General features: G+C 43.6%; 1 protein-coding gene across 5 annotated transcripts in view; it reads left to right on the forward strand.

The window, feature by feature from the left end:
- Positions 1-17,907, forward strand: part of BTRC (beta-transducin repeat containing E3 ubiquitin protein ligase) — a 123,760-nt gene extending 105,853 nt beyond the window's left edge. For all 5 annotated transcript variants that reach the window (XM_065638610.1, XM_065638612.1, XM_065638611.1 and 2 more), the window contains 6 exons: positions 1,110-1,359; positions 2,046-2,164; positions 6,396-6,506; positions 7,108-7,186; positions 10,813-11,006; positions 11,974-17,907. In XM_065638610.1, coding sequence (XP_065494682.1) covers positions 1,110-1,359; positions 2,046-2,164; positions 6,396-6,506; positions 7,108-7,186; positions 10,813-10,974 — 721 coding nt within the window. In that variant the 3' untranslated portion in view covers positions 10,975-11,006; positions 11,974-17,907. The remainder of the gene's footprint in view (positions 1-1,109; positions 1,360-2,045; positions 2,165-6,395; positions 6,507-7,107; positions 7,187-10,812; positions 11,007-11,973) is intronic.
- Positions 17,908-18,293: the final 386 nt, after the last annotated feature.

An 18,293-nucleotide genomic window follows, 5' to 3' on the forward strand; every position in this document is an offset into this window, starting at 1 on the left:
TGGCAACCCTGTCTGCAAACTGCTTGTAAGCTAATGGCTTAGGTCTTTAGTCCGTGGGGTTTTTTTCTTTGCATTTTGTGATTGGAATGTACATTTCTTTCTCATTTATAGTCCAGATTTTGATGCACTTCAGTCTCCATAAATTAGAAAATAAGACATTAGAAGCTTTTCTCACATCTCGCCTTTTGTTACTGCTTGCTTTATTGGCAGGTGAAAGTTTTAACTTCTGCTATGGCTCATGTCCCTGATGATGCAGCCATTTTCTGCTCTCACATTATTGTATTTGGGATACAGGTGTGATAGTGCCAAAAGAAATCTCTTTATGGAGGGTAAAATAAGTTTGCCAACAGAATAGGCCAAAAGAAACATTTTTAAGGCTTAAAATCTTCATTTCAAGTCCTAGAAGTTCTATAGGAAGCCTTTGTCTAACTTTCATCTTAAATTATCTTTCAGCTGAAACAGTTGGTTCCAGTAACATTAAATTGACACAAATGCTCTGTCTTAATTTGGGTATTCAGCACATTCCTGGAATGTAGCTGTGTACCAGATGCACTGCAAGGTAAATGCGATTCGTGGTGCAACTTGTGGCAATTACTTATATTTGATTGAAAAGCATTATCTTGTCTTCTGCTTCTGTTTAAATTATCCTTTGAGTTGATAATCCTGTGAGAGAGGTCAAAAATTAAACCTGTTATTGAACTTCCTTCTCCACAGGTCATGATTAAGTACTCATGGACTGGAAATGAAGTGTGTAGTAGGCTGACACAACCAGGCAACATCGGTCTTTAAGGCCATGATCTCATGTGTTTCTTCAGCCCTAAATTCCCTTAATTAAAGAACAGTTTTTGTGGCTGGGTTATTTTGTGGTGTTAACTGCATTGCAGGGTTTTTGGCTGCTGGACTGTCTCAATGTATGCATAATCAACAGGTTTATATAATATATCTTTTAATGAACTCTTTAATGGATGTAGATATAACTTGTGGTGTTTGCTTCTCTAATATTGCTAGAGAGTCAATTACTTTCCCTATCCCTCTCTCACTCTACAGAAAATTCACTGTATGGAGTTTTTTTAACTCTCTTCTCTCTGATTTGAAATTCGAAACTGCAGGGTGTGGGACGTAAACGCAGGCGAGATGCTGAATACCCTGATTCACCACTGTGAAGCAGTACTGCACCTCCGCTTCAATAACGGCATGATGGTGACGTGTTCCAAAGACCGCTCCATCGCTGTGTGGGACATGGCTTCACCAACAGACATCACCCTGAGGAGGGTGCTCGTAGGGCATCGAGCAGCCGTCAATGTGGTGGACTTTGATGACAAGTACATTGTATCGGCATCCGGTGACAGAACTATAAAGGTGAGGTGTTTCAGGATCTTTTTAGTTGCAGCACTGGGGTATTTAATAACCAAGAACAGTGACCAGACAGGATAGATGGTCCCTGGCAGTTATTACACAGGTCTTCCTTTAGAAGCAGTGTTCTCCTGATGCTTATTTCTACTCATCCCTCCTCTGTTGAGCTTGCACAATTTGTTTACAGAGCTGTATGGCAAATCAGATTCAGGTACAGATGCAGTTGAAAAAGGACTTATTTTCTGGGTTTTTTTCAACTTGACCACTTCCATAATCTGTTTCAGCATCAGTCATTTGAACAGTTGTCAGAGGGCAGCATGGGGGCAAAAGTGAAGGTGAGTGGATAGGAGTCACTTACGTGTTACTGCTATGATCTCAATTTGCAGCATTAAAAATGAGGAAAGTCAAGACCCTGTGTAGACTAAATCATAGCCCAAGAGTGCTAAAGCCTGATTTTGGAAGCTAATTCTCATATGGTATGGCAAAAATCTTCTGTGTACAGTGACTCAAGCTGCTAACAGTTGCAGACTATAGTCATAAGTCATCAGAGGGGTAATTTTCCCAGTCTTAATGATAGCATCTTCAATTAAGAGCATTCTGGATGCACTTATATTCATACAAATACCAGTTTTTGTTAGTCTTTTCTTAATAATTTTGTCTCTGTGTGATTCCCTCTCCCCTTCCTGTCACAGGTATGGAACACTAGTACCTGCGAATTTGTGCGCACCTTAAATGGCCACAAACGAGGCATTGCATGTCTGCAGTACAGAGACAGGCTAGTAGTGAGCGGCTCTTCAGATAATACTATCAGGTGAGAGAGACACTCCCCATTGCAGAGTTCTGTGCAAGTACATTGTCTCTGATTCCCTGGGATGTGCAGAGGTTAGGCAACTGAAGTGCTCTGTACTCTTGTCGTCTTTGAAATATGTTTTCTTCTATAGAACATTGGGAACTACTGGAAAGAGATATTAGAAGCCTGGTTTGCTGTGTTATCTTTCATCCTCTATATCTCAAGAGTCCCATGCTAATCAACAAGTTGCATTGCTCTGACAATTCTGGTGTATGAAGAAGCTGGCAAGTACCACTTTATGTGATGTCCTCTTGTGATATTTTAATTGGCCTATGTGTCTAGTTAAAGGGGTCAGATTTGCAGTAAGAGGCATTTAATCCTCTGCAGAAATCCTCCTGGGCTCTTGCCAAACTCTTCTTGTGGTACTTGGCACCTGGTTAAGTTTGGAACAGCTGGCTCAGAGCATGAAGTTCAATTTGCTGCCTTTTGCACTTCTCCAGCTTCCCTGGTTGCAGTCTGAGATTTAACTCCTTCTGGTCTCATGAGCCAGGATTTCTCCCTACCTCCTGTGGCTGCTGGCAGAGGGATGTCCCGCTGCAGAGCAAGCTGGAATAGTAATGTACATGACATAGGGAAATGGCCCTGTCATGCAAACAAGAGTAAGACCAACCTTCCTTTTGTCATTGCTTTAAATTAATTGTCTGCTTTCTGATAAAACTTGAAAGCTGGACAGGGTAAGCAGAAACCCTTCGTTTTGCCTGTCAGTAGTAATTTCTCCTCAGCGAGAATGATTCATGCCACTGTTTGCCTGTGGACTTTGCTTGCAACAGACAGCCTCTACCTGCTTTGCATTCTGTAGGAAAACGGTTGTCCCTTGGTTGACATCGCCAGATCATTGTGCCAGACTTTTGTGTTGGACTGTCTGAGAGCATGACCAAGAGAGCTGAAACTTTTGTGTCTTAATCGGGGGAAAAGTATTACAAGCTTTGTATGAGTAGAACCAAGTGGTGAAAACTTGGGCACTTCGAACAGAAGAAAACAACACCCTCTGCCATTGTACTGTGAAATATGGGCTTAGAATTAGAGCAAGAAATAGTTAAATATTACAGCAGTTAGGGAAGGATCTAAGATATGACTTGCAATGCTAATAAAAATACATGTCAAGATAGTGATAACGCTGAAGAGAAATACGGTTACTTTTATGCTTACATTAGACAAAATCCCTTGTTGACAGATAAATCGTGCTAGAATTTCAGGAATGCTGGCAGTGAATCTTAATGGAAGTCAACTTTGGCAGCTGTGTGGGCAAGGCACAAGACTTACCTGGTCACATCGTTTTCTCCCAGCCATTAGCAGAGGGCGTAAGTCAGTGGAAGGGTGACAAAGAACGGGCAGGTTTCTAAATCATCTTCAGGGGTGGCTTGTTGCTTCATATGTTTGATTTTAATCCACTGTGAAATGCCAGATGTTGCATGTTGGCCTTTTAGTAGAGACTGCCTCCTGACACAGAATTTGAAGTTCGTTGTTTCTTAGTTGCAGGGAAACATTTTTCCAAAAGATGACTCTCTGATTTCTAGTTTTGCAACTGCAAACATAAGGACCTGTGAAGCTGAGAAATCAATATCCTTCTTCTGTAGAGAGTCTCCAGTATAAAAATGATTTAGGTTTTGTTTTAGGCCAGAAATTTCACCTGTGTAAAAGCACACAGCTACATAGGCATCACTATCATTGTGCCGATTTCCATCTGGTAGAAACTGGTCCATCGAGTTAAATCCAATCACTTCAGTATCTTAGCCTCTAGGGCCAAAGTTCATAATTGCCACAGACAAGCATGATATAGAAAGGAAAAAAAAAAAAGAAGATAAATTAGAGCAAGAAAATCGAATCAGACTACATCACCTGGGGTTCATTTTTAAATGAGTGGTTGATTTGCATGTGTGTATCCTACCTCCAGTGTGTGCATATACGGGGATCTAGTACTGGGCTGCTTAGACAGCAGCATTCTCTCTAGGAGATGGGGATTCAGGCTCGCCTGCTTTCTGTGCATCTTCTAGCTGTGCCAGGACTTCAGGTGAATTGAAGGCTGAGATAATTGCAGACCTCCCTCTACTTCCAGAAGTTTTGCCAAAGCTATAGCAAGGAAGAGTGGTATTGGTTTTGACTGTGTACACTTTGGAGTGATTTTTTTTTTTTTTTTTTTTTTAGTTTGTTCTCAGGCCTTAAGAGTAGCGCTCTTACTATTTGGCCCTTTGACTATTTAAAGAAGTAGAAATTTGAGAAGGTTATCAAATCTGGGAGGTATCCTTAGCACCAATTCTGCTAGGAGATTCTGCTCTTACATAGCAGTTATCCCTTTTGTACATGAAGGCTCATTCCCCACATGGCTGGGGACACGATCATCTCTCCTAATCAGATTCAGGTAAAACCTCAAACTGGGACCTGAAAATACAGGCCTGAATTGGTGTGATGCAGCCTCCTGGAGCTACTGACAATCTCAGGATTGATGGCAAGGAATGGAAACACATGGCATGAAAGTTCCTGGCACAAGATTGCTCTTCAAACCTTTCTGCACCAGTTCATTTCTGGCATTGTCCATCCTGTTTACAGTCCTTGGGAGACCTGATGCTCTCTGACCAGCCACAGTGCCTTTGGCTGACCTTTGCCATGGAGTTGCTTGCTCTGACCTTGCCTGGTGTGCTGCTACTCATGTGAAAACTATTCAGATCTTCACAGATTAACTTCACGCATCAAAGAATCACCTTGTGCTCCTCGTTGGCCTCAAACGTGTGCATAGACAAATCCTTACCCAGTTCTGCGGTGATGAAAGAGTTCTGTTCACTCCTCTATTGTCCAAAGTTGAGAGCAGCTTTTCCATGGCAGGACAGCTGCAATCATTATCCACCAACCTTGGGCGCACATCCACTGGGTCTGGATTATTCCCTGGGGGACCTCTGGAGTAAAATATGTAGGGACAATTTATCTCTTTCTGTGTCTGTCTCTCAAAAAAAAGTGACCTGACCCCTCAGCAGCTGTGCTGCTTCGAGATATGTCACCAGAGAAATTCCACAAACCACCCATATTTCTCACTGCTGTGAAGTTCATGTCGGCCTGAATGCTAAATGACTGAGCATTTAAAAACACTTGTGACTGCTGTCTTTCAGCTGTATGTCAGGGAGCCACAGAAGATACTGGTATTAAAAGACTCTTGTATGAGCAGAGCATGTCTTAGCTGGAGGTGGAACACCTCTAGACAATATATGTCAAAGAATTTCAGTTCCTGTAGGTAAACAGTCTTTCTTTATCCATGGTAATAGGGAGTCATGTCAAAGAGCTGACAAAAGTACGGAAAGCAAATAGACTTACTTCATAACTGTTTCAAGCATTTCTTAAATATTTTTCAGGATAGTGTGTAAGTGTAAAATTAATTTATTTTAATTTATTCTCCTTGCTAAAAAACCTTCACAAAGCCCAAAACTCTGGGACACTTATAACTGAGAGAATAACGCATTGCTGAATCCCTTACTGGGATACTGTGTACTGGTTTTGATGCCAGAACTTTTTAAAAATGTTGGATTATTAGACACAGCAGAGAGCCACAGGAATTATTTGAGAGCAAGAAGAAAATGCATTACAGATAACAGAGTGCCAATTTTTGCTTATGCATAAGGTGCCTAGATTGTAGAGTAAGCATACCTTCATGACAAGTAAAAAGGACTTGTTAATTCTTATACCTTTCACCACTGTATCAATGTCTAAATTTGTCTGATAGCAGTCTCCAAATCAGAAATAGGCACGTAGGGGTACAGAAAGGGGCATGTGCCCTGTGAAGGTGATCTTACCCTGGGAACAAGCTGCCAAGGGGACTGGTAAGTCTCCCTCTCTTAATGTCTTAAAATCAAGGCAGGATGCTTTTATGAAAAATCAGCTTCATTAAATGAAGTTACGAGGCTCACTGTGAAGATAACTGGGAGATATCCTGTGTTACTAGAGCAGAGGATACTAGAGACAACTGGTCTTAAAAATTTTGGATCTCTGACTCATTTCCTGTGTGATACTGTAACAGGGTCATGTTGAAAAGCATGCATCTGCTTGACAGCAGGAAAAGGAGTGATGGAGGTAGTTTGTTTCTTCTTTGTTATTTCATCATAATCTTTATTTCCAGGTTTCCATTAACTGCAAGCAAGGACCAAATGTTTTGTTGTAATGACCAAATACTCAAAAATTATTAGTGCTTCTTTGTACTCTCTTCCAGGCTGTGGGACATCGAGTGTGGGGCATGTTTACGAGTACTGGAAGGCCATGAAGAGTTGGTGAGATGCATACGCTTTGATAATAAGAGGATAGTCAGCGGGGCATACGATGGGTGAGGCTGTCAGTGCAGTCGATTCCTTGCATCTTCCTGTCTGTCTCAGTTTTTCACATCCCACTTTGCTGTATCTTCCTTACAAATAGTAAATTATTTTTCTGTCATACCAAGTGGACCTTTTCATGGCCAGAAAATCAGGACCATGCTATAAAGTGTAACTTCTTTTCTTCTTTTGAAGTAAGTCAATGTGATTTGATGTGTGTGGTCCAGTTCTTTAGCTTGTAAGAATATCTGACTGACTCAACCTGAAACCTCGTCTAGGTGAACCACTGGTAAGAACAATCTTTGCCATGTCTTCTGGACCATTTGCCATTACAGACTTAGGTGTCTGCACTCCCACATGTTTCTGTCAGTTATTACCACCTGCTTTTTATGTGTTTTACTTTGTTGGCAGTATATTTTTTTCCTCCCATTAAGCTCTATAAGCTTTACAAAGAGGAAATGCAAGAACAGGTCTCAAGAGCAGAAAGCTTGCTGTAATTTTAGTTGAACTGGTGTATTAGCTAAGCCATACTAACAGTTAGGGTTTTTTTCTGTGAGTAGTCAGTCTTTTCTCTTTGACTAAACTGCGATGTTTGTCTATTTTTTTCACTACTAGGAAAATTAAAGTATGGGATCTTGTGGCTGCTTTGGACCCCCGTGCTCCAGCAGGGACCCTCTGCTTGCGAACCCTTGTGGTAAGAGCTTTTGATAGGGGTGGTGGAGGGGACAGAAAAGTGTGCTTGATCATGGCTATCTTCAGCCGTGAAAACTCAAGTCATGTTAGCCCCAGCCTGTGGGATCTAGAAATAATTTCTAGAGGTCTGGCTTTTTTGAGTGTTCAGCTTTTATCTTAATGTTGCAAACCATAAGGCATTGGAAGTTATAACCTGTGGACTTCAAGGGTGGATGTCAAGAGGATGGGACCAGACTCTTTTCAGCAGTGCCCAGCAATACAATGAGGGGCAACGGGCACAGACTGAAACACAGGAGGTTCCATCTGAATATGAGCAGAAACCTCTTTACTTTGAGGATGACAGAGCACTGGAACAGGCTGTCAAGAGAGGCTGTGGAGTCTCTTTCTCTGGAGACATTCAAACCCACCTGGACACATTCCTGTGAATTCCAGGTCAACCTGCTTTAGCAGGTGGGTAGGACTAGATGATCTCCAGAGATCCCTTCCAATCCCAACTGTTCTGTGATTCTGTGAGTTTTCACTCACTTTTTAACAGTTTTGTTCTGTGATTTGAAGTTAATAACTAAATCCATTTTTGAGACTTGTCCTTCTTGGAACCCATGTCCCTGTGGGTTTACTTTAGCCTGTGTGTACCTAAGGTTGTAGTAGTAACTTTTCTTAAATTTTGACATGAAATTTCTTAAAGCAAAGTAGTACATTCCGAATTTGAGGAACAAGAACAAAAGCACCCTTCGGATTGCTTTTACCTGGCTTTTGGGTGTTTAAGTTAAAAACAGATAGGGACTGGAACAGACAGTGAAATTGCCTCATCCTTAAGCAGCAACTGCTACTTTCATTCCATCCATTGGTATTTAGTGCAGGTCCGATGATGGTGTGGTTAAAATGCTATTGTGTGAGTGTTAATAACACTCACAGTTGTGCTTAACAGTGGCTCTGCACTGGACTTAAAATAATGTGGGAAGGTTGTGAGAAAAATGCCAGTACAGCCAAGGCCATGGGGGTGGTTCGTAGAAGCATTCTTCCATCACATTCACCCTAAAAAACTTTCACTGTTGCTGGGGATAAAGGAAGATTTCAATCCAGTATCAAATTCTCATTGAAAAAAGAAGTACTAAATCTATTTATTTTTTATCTAAGAAGTGTTTGGTTTGGTGTATGTTAGACTTTTTCTTGCTGTGGCATGTGACTGCAGTCTCTGCTCTACACCAAGGTCACACCAAGGCTGATTCTCCAAAAGTGTGGTTACCTTCACCAGCTGAGCTTTGCTAGTTGACCTTCTGCACATGCGTCCACCACCTGAATTGCTACTGTTGCCGTAGCTTTCGCTAAAGTATTTTACTTCACATTTAGTGCAGGCTGTGAGGGTCACGGTGACTCAGCTGACAGGCAGTAGATCATTAAGCCATGCTCTTTTCCAATCATGTATTTGGACCATAAGCTGCAGAGTAAGAGTCTGTGAGAGCCTTGGATGCCTGCAGGTGCTATGTTGAAAAACCTTTTTGTTAGCCAAATAGAGCTGCAAATAGCTTCATGGCTGAAATCCAGAAAAACCCTTTGTCATTGGCCACCCAGCTGCAAACTATGGAACAACTCGGTGCTCATGAGCATGTATCCTGAGAGTCTAAGGCTTCAGCGTGGTATTAGCAGTGTTCCTGCTCCAGCCTGAGACAAATGTGTGCCTAGTAACCTGTAGACTTAATTTAACTGGTGTGATTTCCTCTGCATTTTCCAGCAGTGGACAGCCAAAGTGCCCCAGCTAATTATATTATAAATCAGAAGCGATGGGAAGGAAACACTGTAGGAATCTCAACACATGGATACTCATAAATCCCCGTTTGATAGTGATGGAGGGGGCCAAAAGGGGGGGACAACAGAGGAGGCTGCTGTGGTGGTGCTTTTAGGACTTTTCATGTTTATGACAACAGGGCGTCCTTATACATGCTTACCCATGGTTTGTTGGGGTTTTTTTTCTCTTCCCTCGGACTCCAAAATTAAACCTGGCTGCACAATGAACAGCGTGAGTCTCCTGCTGCTCATGTTCAATTTTCAAACAGTAGGAGGAAAGTGCACAGATAACAAATGTTCGCTGCATGCCAGGTCCCTTCCAGTTTTGTCTTTCGTTAGCTGGAATGGCAGCCACATGAATTTGACAGAAGCTTTCCAGGCACAGAATAAGCACACAGTTCGGTTTTCCGTGTGAGCTTAAGAGTCCAGGTCCTTGTGGCCTCAGCTGAGGGTGCACATTCTGCTTATTGCCGCTGCAACAGCAAAGGGCAGGTGCTGTGTGGAACTTCTAGGGCAGCCTTACTTAGCCTGTAGTGACTGGGAGAAAAAAGGGGGTTTTGGAAACTGTTTTTGGAAGTACCTCTCTCTTGGTGTCTCTATGAGCAGTTCCTCAGTGGATCTGACTGCTGTAGTGATATTTTTAGCAAGAACTTCTTCACTGCTACATCACAGACTCTGGAAGAACATTTCTCTTCGGGATAGGTGGGAAGACAGAAACCCGTAAGGTATTTTCAAGACAAATTTGACTTACGGTTAGAAGGTCAGAAAGGTTCCAAAGACTGAAACTTTTTAAAAATTTATCTTAAAAATAGAATCTTACTTGTGTGTGTGTATTTTCAGTTAATTTTAATTTTAAAATGCAGAGTTTCAGTTTAAAGCAGCTGTTGTGCTTTTCTAACCAAGCTATATTTTTATAGTCCTGTGCCCAAAGACAGAGGCTTCCTATTTAGTAGCTAACAATTCTCTTTTGTCTAAATATTTGAGAAACCTGTATTTTCAGTACTAAAATATTTTAAAGCGTGCTCTTTTTTCCCTGACCTTAAGCCTCTTACAACATATGAGCACTAAAGAGGAATATGTATTAATAGAACAGATAGGGCCCGCTCTACTCGGATGGTTTCTGTTCCCTTCTGACCAAGGAGGAGGCCGCTGCTCACTCTTGCTGCAGTGTAAGCATCAAGACAAAATAGGCACACAAAAGGAAAGCATGTGGATTTGCTTTGTGCTATCCAGGATCTTGCGATTACCTCCTCTTAATTACAGTCTGAACTCTTGCCAAATTGTCATGCCATTTCCACTCAACCTCAGAGCAGAATGCAAAGTGACTGTAAAGAATGTGCTTTCTACTTCATATTTTTAGAGCTTCTTAAGAGGAATTATTACTGTGTCACTGGACTTTACGACAGGCTTCTTGGTGTTCTCCAGTATTAAGCTCTTTCCTCTTCAGCAATGGCAATGGTGCCAGGTCTTGAATGCAAACTTCTCATCTCTCCCCCTGTAACCTACTGCATCTGGGAATGTTGTGATTTTGGGAAATGCTGTGCTCCTGTCAGGCCGAATTGTGTTGTGGAGGGAGCTTGGATTGTTCTGCATAGTTGGTGTGTGGGGAATGGAGAAGTAAAGGGATGGCTGTAATAGAAACTTCCTGTGAACCAAGAACTCAGATACGGCAAACTCCTTTCACTGAAAGAGGGCTTAGTTTACATTACGTGATGTGTCATGTGGGGTTTACTGAGAAATTAATGTAAAGCTAGAATCCAAGCCCAAGTTCATATTCCGTGCTCCATCCCAGATGCTAGCAGGTTTCTGAAGTAATGTGCTGTGTCTCCCACTTGCATTTAGGAGCATTCGGGAAGAGTCTTTCGACTTCAGTTTGACGAGTTCCAGATTGTCAGCAGCTCACATGATGACACCATCCTCATCTGGGATTTTCTGAATGACCCAGCTGCCCAAGCAGAATCCACTCGTTCCCCGTCCAGAACATACACCTACATCTCAAGATAAATAACACTACACTGTACCTCACACTCGCACAGGTAAAAAAAAAAAAATGAGGCTCAGAGGCAAGCATGCTGCTTGGTTAACAAGCTGGGTCTATCAGTATTTCTCATCTTGGTTGGACAGTAATTACAGTGTCCTGTAAAAGGACAGGAATGGGTTTGATAACTGAGAATAGGGACTTTATTTTAGGCTTTGTGGCATGTCACGCCTGTAAGTTCCCCTGAAGAACTCCTCCTCCTCTGTCCATCTCCATCAATAATTAAATCAGCTATCACTGCTGTCCAGAAGGAAGAAGGGTTTCTGCAGAGCGAGCAGAGCAGCTGCTGCCTAACAAGGGGATGCAGATGGCCTGACCCTGGGCAGTTGTCACCAGGCAGGAGGGCTTTGCCAAGAAGCGTCAGCTTTATTCCCTCCCTCTGAAGTGGTGACCATTCTTCTCACTCTGCAGCAAGCTGATTCAAGAGGACAGTTTGGCTAGGGGAGGAGACACTGAGGCATAAGCCCAGGCAAATTAAATCGAGATGCATCAATGTGCAAAATCACTTGCTGATAGGGCCCTTGTTCTCTCTAGCACAGCATGGGTGTTACATTTTTCATGTCAAAGCCAGACTGGTTTGCTCATCACCTTGCCCTTTTGTTTTGGCCAGCACAATGTGGGGAAGACGTAGTGTTTTGTATATTTGGGTCAGGTTGTAAAGTGGAATATCATGATTGCCCACTTTGGTGGGTACATGCACCATTACTGTTAGCAGCTTGAGAAAAATGGCAGAAGAGCTGGCACACTTGTGCAGGGGAGCATCCACAGTGACATTTTGCCCATGAAAATGCTCTGTCATAGTGCACATCTTGTGTCCTGTTTGACTGGTAAATATACAGTGATGCTCCAGAGCTGTCAGATCAGCCATTTCCTCAAACATTCTGGTCAATCAGATGTTCTTTTAAACCATTAAAAGGTGTGGTATGAATGGGGTTTGTTTGGTTTGTTCTGTTTTTTGTTCCCAGGATTCATTTAAGCTGCAGTATTTAAATTATCTGCCAATGCCAGGACAAAAGAACTATCCACATAACCAATACTTGCTGAAGAGAGAGGCTCTCAGACTTTTTCTGGAACAAAGTTGGCATGCGGTTGATCTCGGACAGGGTCTACTCAGCGTGGCTGACTGCTAAAGTGCTGCTATATCAGAAGATGACTTTTATCTTTCAAGAACAGTTAACATTTTTAAACCTTCCTATCCCTTTCCTCCCTCATCTCCCTCTTCCTGTTCACTTCTCTTCCCTTTACCCTCTTTGGTTCCCTTCCAAACCCAGTCACAGATGTTCTATGAATATATTTAAGATGTTGCCAGAATGTATTGCTTTGCTGTTAAGCAGAAGACTTATAGCCACAGTGCATCCTGCTGAGAGAAGTCACTCCAGGGTGGGTGGGAGGGTGGGTGGGAAGGAGGCTGCTACTCTCAGACTGAAATCAATATCCATTGCTAGGCCTTTGAAAAAGCATTCAGCTCTGAAGAGCAACGGAAACACTTACAACAGCCAGACCAGCCCCCCTGCCAACTTCCCTGCGGCTTTTGGCTGTTCCAACGGCAGACCTATTTTTTGTGAAGAGAAGACCCTTGAAATTTAACTGTTATGAGCCAAATCCATCTCTTTCCTCTCCTGCCTGCTCTGCTAACCCTTTGGAAGCTGGATGTGTATTGTAGTATCCCTTAACATCTGCTTGGCTGGAGAACGCTAGTCAATGAAAAGTTAAACTCTCTTCTGCCAAAGTCCTGAGCATGATGGACTGGGGCTGAGATCCTGTCCACCCCCATCCCAGGTGAAACGTTGGCCCAGGGCAGTATTTCACTAGCAAAGGGTTTGTCTGTACCATCGTCCTCCTGCTGTTCTCCCTGAAGACAGTGTGTTGCTGATGGCTTACGAATCATTCTGTAAATTGAAGGAATTTTGAGGCTGGAGTAAGGAAAAAAGCTGGACGTTGCTCTTTTCTTTCCATTCCTTCTCCCCTCAGACACGCTGTAGCTGGGTGCTGGAAGGAGGGAGCTGCCAAAAACCTTGTGGAGCTCTCAAGATTGAGTCACCCTTGGGTGGAGACACTAATGATGGTAAGATTTTGCTCACATGAAGAGCAGCAGGGCACAGTCCCCTGGTGATGGCAGATGAATAAAGTGAGTATGGCCATGAGTACAGGCGGCACAGTCAGCAGTGGCCCCAGGCTGGTTCTGCAGCATTTCTGGGGCTGGCCTTGCAAGAGAGCCTTTGGAGGGGAAGCCTTTAGTGTGCTGCTCTAACCTATGTGCATGCTGCATTGCAGTTTAGGGACACAAGCTGATTAGTCCCTTCACTGATAGCTGAGCTGGTGCTTTGCTTTCTAGCTGAGGCTTTTGCAAATTGACATTGTTGAGGAGATAAAAGTAGCCCTAAGGAGAAGAGACATGAGAAGCAATTCTGCTTGTCTCTGAACTAGACAGGCCTAGGAGAAAACAGCTCTTTTTACAGAGCTGGAAGGAATTGCAGCAGACCTGCATTTAGATCAGGAAAGATTATGCAAATCAGTCCTTCGCCATTCCAGCTTTGGGCCCAAGTCTTCCACTGTAGCTCTTGAATAACCCCCATTGCCTTAGCGGGGAGTTCACCAGTCCCACAGTAGGAAATTGAGGCCCTTTGTCTCTGGGCTGGAGGAGTTTTAAACGGGCTTTGTTACACCCTCTAAACTGGAACCTGGCAGATGGGAAATTTTTTTAAGCTGTTCTCATCAACTTCACTTTGCTGAGGAAGTAGTTGAATTGATTCTAATTGCTTGGGATGCTCTTTTTCCACCAATGACGTTTTGCAAGGAGCTGGGCCAAGAGTCTCCAAAGAGCAGTCCAGAGGGCTTAAATCATGTTGGTGACAGCTAAGACATACAAGAAGGCGATGGAGTTACGGAGGAAGGGAAAGCTGGTGCTTGGGGAGTACCTGGTACAGTTCTTGAAGCATGTGGGCAGCAGTGTTGGGCACTCAGCTCCCTGTATTTCCATTGAGCCTAGAGACTACATCATTTCTGAAGAGCATCTCGGAGCGTGTGGTGACACTCCTGTTTTCTGTTTGAACTATTACTGTGAGAGAGTTAAACAAGTTAACAGCTTGGCTCTGTTCAGGTAGTACTGACAGTGTGGCTTATCTCTGCAGAGTCATGAAAGTTCTGAGTTACAATGATAAGTTCATCCACAACTAATTTTGGCACTAATTCTAGGTCTAAGAAGGCTGTTCTGGATTTCAGATTTCAGGCAGCTCTACATATCAGACATACTGCAGTCCCCAAGCCAAGGTGGCAAGGGAGCAGAGAGAATCAAAGTTTACATCACAGACTTTGCTGAGTTGAAGTTCTAAGTCTTATTCTTGATGTTATTTGAACACCGTTCCTCTAAGTTCAGTTATTACAAGGTCTGCAGCATGACTGCACATCAGCAGGGCTTTGTATAACCTTGGCTGCAGATTTAATAGTTATTTTCCTCAGTTTGGTCATCTCCTGTCTTTTACATTTAGGTTATTGTCAAAAACTATGATCTGTTACTCCAGCCTCTGAAGGCTGCAGAACTTCCTGATATTTTAATAGCATCTTTGTGGCCAACATCTACAAAGATGCATTTTATTTTGCTAGTTGAGAAAATCTGGGAGAACCAGAAGACTGGCTGGCCGAACACAGAGACAAGACCATTGCAGATTGTCCTTGGTTGTCATAGCCTTGCTGCTCTGTGCTGCTGATCTGTAACTTCGAAGCACTGTTGGGTCTTCAAGTGGTACCATAGTTTGAACTGTGCTGTATAGAGCTGTTTAAGGTACAGTTTGTGAGCAACAGCTGAAATCAGTTTTCAGCACACGGTAAGAAGAGTGTCTTACCCTCAAGAAGGGACTGTGGCTGGGTACTTCATACAGAACCGTAGAAGGGTGAGGATTCCTATCCCACTCCCTGAGTTGTACAAATTTCCTGATAACTAAGATGGAAACTGAAGTTAACTGATCTAACTTGAACTTGAAACTGCCACAGCCTGACATTTGGTGGTGTTTATTGCACACCCAGGGAGGAGTAATCTGGTAAGTAGGTCTCCCAATGTCAGAAAAGGTGGCTTTTTCAAACTTCCCCGCCCCTTTAGGATGTATGTGTGTGTGAGTGTGCAAGAGTGCATGTGAGAGAGAGGTTTCAGCATGAACTGGATGGATAATCCCTCAGCCAGGTTGGAGTAACTGCAGAGTTTATAATGCAAAGAATTAGAATGTGCCTGCTGAAAGGAGATAAAAAGGGGCTGGAAGTGTCTGTGGGCTTTAAGTGTTGCACATCACTTTGAAATGAAATTAAATACCTCTGCTGCGCAGGGATCAGCACTCCTCCCACGAGTAGGAAGCTCACACTGGCCTTCCTCCTTGGACTACTGGAGGGGAAGGTACTGGAGGTGTGGGACATTCAGAGCAGGACAATCCATTACGGCCACACCATCTCCTGCTTGTGACTCCTTTGCAATAGGGCACAGTTTCGCTGCAAATATTTCTCATCCTCAGAGGAATACAGCTTGCTTTAAAATACGCAATAGAAAATGGCATGAAGGAATTTGCAGCGAGAAAACTTCTGCGGCTGTGTCCTCTGGAGCAGCTCCCTCTGCTCCCTGTTATGTTCAGGGACAGACACATCTGCTGTTGGAACGGAAGGATTCAGATGACAAGTTGAGAAGTCTGCGATCATCGGAAACATTGAAATGCTTTACACTTGTTTCTAAACTGGAAGCTGACTTGGACCACCATACTCTACCTACCCGCCACCTGCTCCTGCTCCAAAGGATCCTTTTTCTTTTTATTTTGGTTTTTTTTGAACACTGAAAAAGCTGGAGAATATCATGTGCATTTCTTCACTCCCAGGTATGTGTTTTCTGCCACATGTTCCTTTCTCAGTCTGAGCAGAGCTCCAGGCTTGGTTCTGAGTTTTTTGGCATCCCGACTCTGATGGGAAGCACATCTCCAAGTTGGGCTCTTTGCCTAACATTGTTACCTTACTGTAACACCATTTTAGATCTGCCTTTTTTGTGGGTGCTTGGCGGCGGGGGAACATTTGTGATTGATAAATCACAAACACTAGCAGCTCTTCCTAGCTAGAGAAGCAGACAAGAAGGAGCAGCCAGCCTTCCTACTGCAGGCTTGCTCTTAACTGTGGGAGGAACAGGAGGAGACAACCCAAGCGGTTGAAAACTAGGAGGAGGTACAGGGGTGGAAATGGATCTCTACAGAAGTGGGGACAATGCTGAAAATAGATCTCTTGGCTTGTGTAGTTGACTCAGAAAAACAGGGGTTTTCTATGAGAACATCACAAGTCATCAGGAGGTAATTAAGGCCTCCTAGTGTTGAACTTGTCAGCTGATGCCCATTTTAGGTTGCACTGAGGGCATAAGGAGAAAGGGATGGTCTAAACTATGCTTGCCAAGAGAATGAACTTTGCCAGGGTCTCCAAGTGGCATGCATGATGCATCTGACATGCTGAGCCTTGCCTACTGTTCCCCCCAAAGCAATAAGCAGCTTCCCAGAAGGAGAGGGGAACAGCAAGTGACCCAGCTGTCCCCAAAGGAGGTCTCCATATGAAATCCCTCCATCCTCTTGCTAGAAAATCCCTCATGGATTGATTAGCATAAGGGGTCCGCAGTCTTTCTGTCCCCACTTTTAATTCAGACATGTACGGAAGCAACAGGTCCCTCAGGTGCGTTCCTTCTCTAGAACTCCAGCAGTGGGTTGAGAGGAGCTGCTGCCTGCTGAGGCTGTGCATTTGGCTTCCCCTCCTTTCCCCCTCACCCCCTTGTTTTGTTGGGTTTTTTGTTTTGTTTTTAAATGAGGTGTAGCCTTCGACTGGTAAATTCCCAAAACATCTCTCCCAGGGTGAGCCTTGGCACACTGCCAGAATAAATTGTCCTTTGTCATGTCAGAATAGTCTTCCCATGACTCTGTGCTTGTTCCCAAAGACAGCTGGGCTCCCATGTTTGTCGTCCAGTGGATATCTCATGGGAGTTGGCAGCACTGGTTAATCCTTAGTGACGTTAAGCTGATACTCTCAAAATCAGAGGAGCGCTGATGTACATGGATGTACAACAAGCCCTTTAGATATTGTAGCCAGCTCCTAAATAGGTCCCTTTTTTAATAGCCTGTCACCCTTAAAGATATCCTGATTTCTGCTCAAGCAGGAACCAAGTGCACCTGTGGCCAGAAAATAGTCATGAAATACCAATCTTCAGCACAGAGCGGCTCTGCTCGTACCTGTATGATGAATAACGATTTGTTGCATTTACAGGGAAAGTGTTTTAATCTGCAAGCACTCGAGTGCTGGTTTATGTCTGAGCAAAGCTCCACGTGCAGGAGGAAGGCAGGCCAGCCTGTCCAGGCTGTTTGAGTGGCTTTTACAAGGAGAACTAGCTGTGAGAATTTTTGGGCAATTCAGTGTGAAAATCTGGAGCTGCTTTTGAGCGTAAAACTTTGCTGTCAGCTACTTTATCATGCGAGGCGTTGCAGGGCTCAGCCTCGCCACAGTTTTAGCATGGCAGAAAAACAATGTGGACCTCAGCAAAGTGTAACAGATCCAGTTTCTCCCAGTCATTTTACATCACTCCATTTAGGAGAGGTGCATGCCAGCCAGGCCAGCCCGTGCTGCATTGTTCCTGCCTGCTCAGGCTGAGGTGGATGTGGAAGTGGGAAAGTTGAGAAAGAACATGGTTTCTCCAGAGTTTTCTGTTTGTTACTCTGCTATATTTGTTATCTGGATTCTTAAGTAATGAGTGATTTGAATTTTGTGATTACGTTACGGTGGTGTGTAGTTAATGTACTAATGTTCACTTGAGCTAGGATCATGGTAACAGTGTGTTTTGTTTTGGTTTTTTATCTGTTCAGAAAATAACTTAAATACAAACATAAAGATTAAGCTGTGAAGCTCTCCTGTTTTCCTTTTGGGGTGAAGGACACTGTCAAAATATCAATCCTATATCTTCCTCGAGCGCCACGCACGTGAGTCACACTTCTGCTACACATGTACTGTACAGGACATGTGCAGCACGGGCACCTGGAAGCGCTGCGGCTGTAAGGTGTTCGGCTCTGCCCCAAGGCCGGGGTAGATGCTGCTTCACGTCACACGGAGTCTGCGGTAGTCAGACCCACCTTAGAGCTGCTGCTCGTTGATGAGTGCAGCATAAAAGGACCACTCTGGCAGTCGGAAAAAACCACTTATTTCTAAAACCACAGCATACTTTTTAATTAACAAATTCTCCCGTCATAGCTGATGGCCTCTGGCTGGGGCAAATGAGTCTGCCCTGTAAGCC

This window comes from Caloenas nicobarica, chromosome 7 (genome assembly GCF_036013445.1).
Source record: "Caloenas nicobarica isolate bCalNic1 chromosome 7, bCalNic1.hap1, whole genome shotgun sequence".
Lineage (NCBI taxonomy): Eukaryota > Metazoa > Chordata > Aves > Columbiformes > Columbidae > Caloenas > Caloenas nicobarica.